General features: G+C 53.5%; 1 protein-coding gene across 1 annotated transcript in view; it reads right to left on the bottom strand.

Annotated features, from left to right (window-relative positions):
- The window catches only part of LOC105512962 (chromosome unknown open reading frame, human C19orf45), an 11,315-nt gene that overhangs the window by 7,769 nt on the left and 1,817 nt on the right, over window positions 1-1,729 (bottom strand). The window contains exon 2 of the mRNA XM_011943635.1: window positions 5-255. Within this exon, the coding sequence (XP_011799025.1) occupies window positions 5-238 (234 nt within the window). The 5' untranslated portion in view covers window positions 239-255. The remainder of the gene's footprint in view (window positions 1-4; window positions 256-1,729) is intronic.

The following is a 1,729-nucleotide window of genomic DNA, read 5'->3' as shown; positions in this document are numbered from 1 at the left end:
ACACGCGCTCTTCCCGGTCCCAGCGCGGGTCCGTTGGGAAAAGCAGGGCGGGCGGCGGCTGCAGGCTTGGCGGCTCCCGGGTGGCAGTCGGGTAGGCGAAGTCCCGGTGCGACGTGGTGTGCATGGTACCCTCGTGTAGCCGCAGGTCGGGCCCCAGCGAGAAGTGTGAGGCCTTGAGGAAGTCATGCTGGGACATCGGGCACGGGCGCGGGCACGGCAGGAGGGCGCCTGCGGCCATCGCGGGACACCAGCCACCTGCGAGAGGGTGGAGATGAGGGACTGAGCAAGTGGCCAGCGGGGCACTTGCCTTTGACTCCTGCCTTTGACTCCTTTCTGCTCGCCAAGCACTGAGCTGGAGGCTGGGGACATCACGGGAAACTGGCAGAGCCTCTGTGCCCTCCTCTAGCAAGAGCAGAGATAGAAATAATCGTTCATGGCCGGGCGCGGGGGCTCACGCCTGTAATCCCAGCACTTTGGGAGAACCGAGGCGGGTGGACAACCTGAGGTCAGGAGTTCGAGACCAGCCTAGCCAACATGGTGAAACACCATCTGTACTAAAAATAAAAAATAAATAAATAAATAAAATTAGCCCGGAGTGGTGGTGGCACCTGTAGTCCCAGCTACTCAGGAGGCTGAGGCAGGAGAATTGCTTGAACCTGGGAGGCAGAGATTGCAGTGAGCTGAGATTGTGCCATTGAACTCCAGCCTGGATGACAGAGCGAGACTCCGTCTCAAAAAAATAAAAAAGAAAAAAAAGAAAAATCATTCATGTGGTGCCTACTGTAGGCCTGGCACACAGTAGGCACCACATAAATTGATTATTTCTGTCACTACTCTAGGCCTGGAGGCCAGCAGGGGTGAGGAACTAACATTAGTTCACAAAATAGACCTAGATCCCTGACTTTGTGGAATTGATAATGGGGCGGGAGATGACAGACAGAATAGAACAACAAAAATTGAAGAGTAGGTTAGAAGGTAATAGCCGGGTACTGTGGCTCACACCTGTAATCTAGGCACATTGAGAGGCCAGAGCGAGAGGATCGCTTGAGCCCGGGAGTTCAACACCAGCCTGGGCAATATAGTGGGACCCGTCTCCACACACATACACATGCACACACACACACACACACACACACACACAAATTAGAAAAGTGTAGTGGGCTCAACCTCTTGGGCTCAAGCAGTCCTTTCACCTCAGTCTTCTGAGCATCTGGGACTATAGGTTTGCACCACCATGCGTGGCTAATTCATTCTTTCTTCCTTTCCTTTCCCTTTCCCTTTCCCTTTCCTTTGAGACAGGGTTCTTGCTATGTTGCTCAGGCTGGTCTCAAACTCCTGGGCTCAAGCAATCGTTCTGCCTCAGCCTCCCAAAGTGCTGGGATTACAGGTGTGAGCCACCATGCCTGGCCAAGGGTAGGTTTTAACCACTGCTTCACAAAAGACATTGAGACTCAAGGAGATCATTTGCTTGAGATTTGAACCCAGGGCAACTGATTCTAGAACTTGGAGAATTAACCACTGCATTCTACTGTATGTCTGATACGAGAACCCCATCTTCTCACCCTCAGTCAGTTATCAAGGCCACAGTTTTCTCCTTCTTCCCCTCTGCAGACCCTTTTTTGTTCCTCTGCCTGACTCCAGCCCTGCACCCCAGCCACTGGCCATTTCTGCTTCTGCCACGCGCTCTCTCTCTCTCTCTACCTCCCTCCCTCCCTCCCTCCCTCCCTCC

Source organism: Colobus angolensis, unplaced genomic scaffold (assembly GCF_000951035.1).
Source record: "Colobus angolensis palliatus isolate OR3802 unplaced genomic scaffold, Cang.pa_1.0 Scaffold22, whole genome shotgun sequence".
Lineage (NCBI taxonomy): Eukaryota > Metazoa > Chordata > Mammalia > Primates > Cercopithecidae > Colobus > Colobus angolensis.
This window is presented reverse-complemented; position numbering and strand designations above follow the sequence as displayed.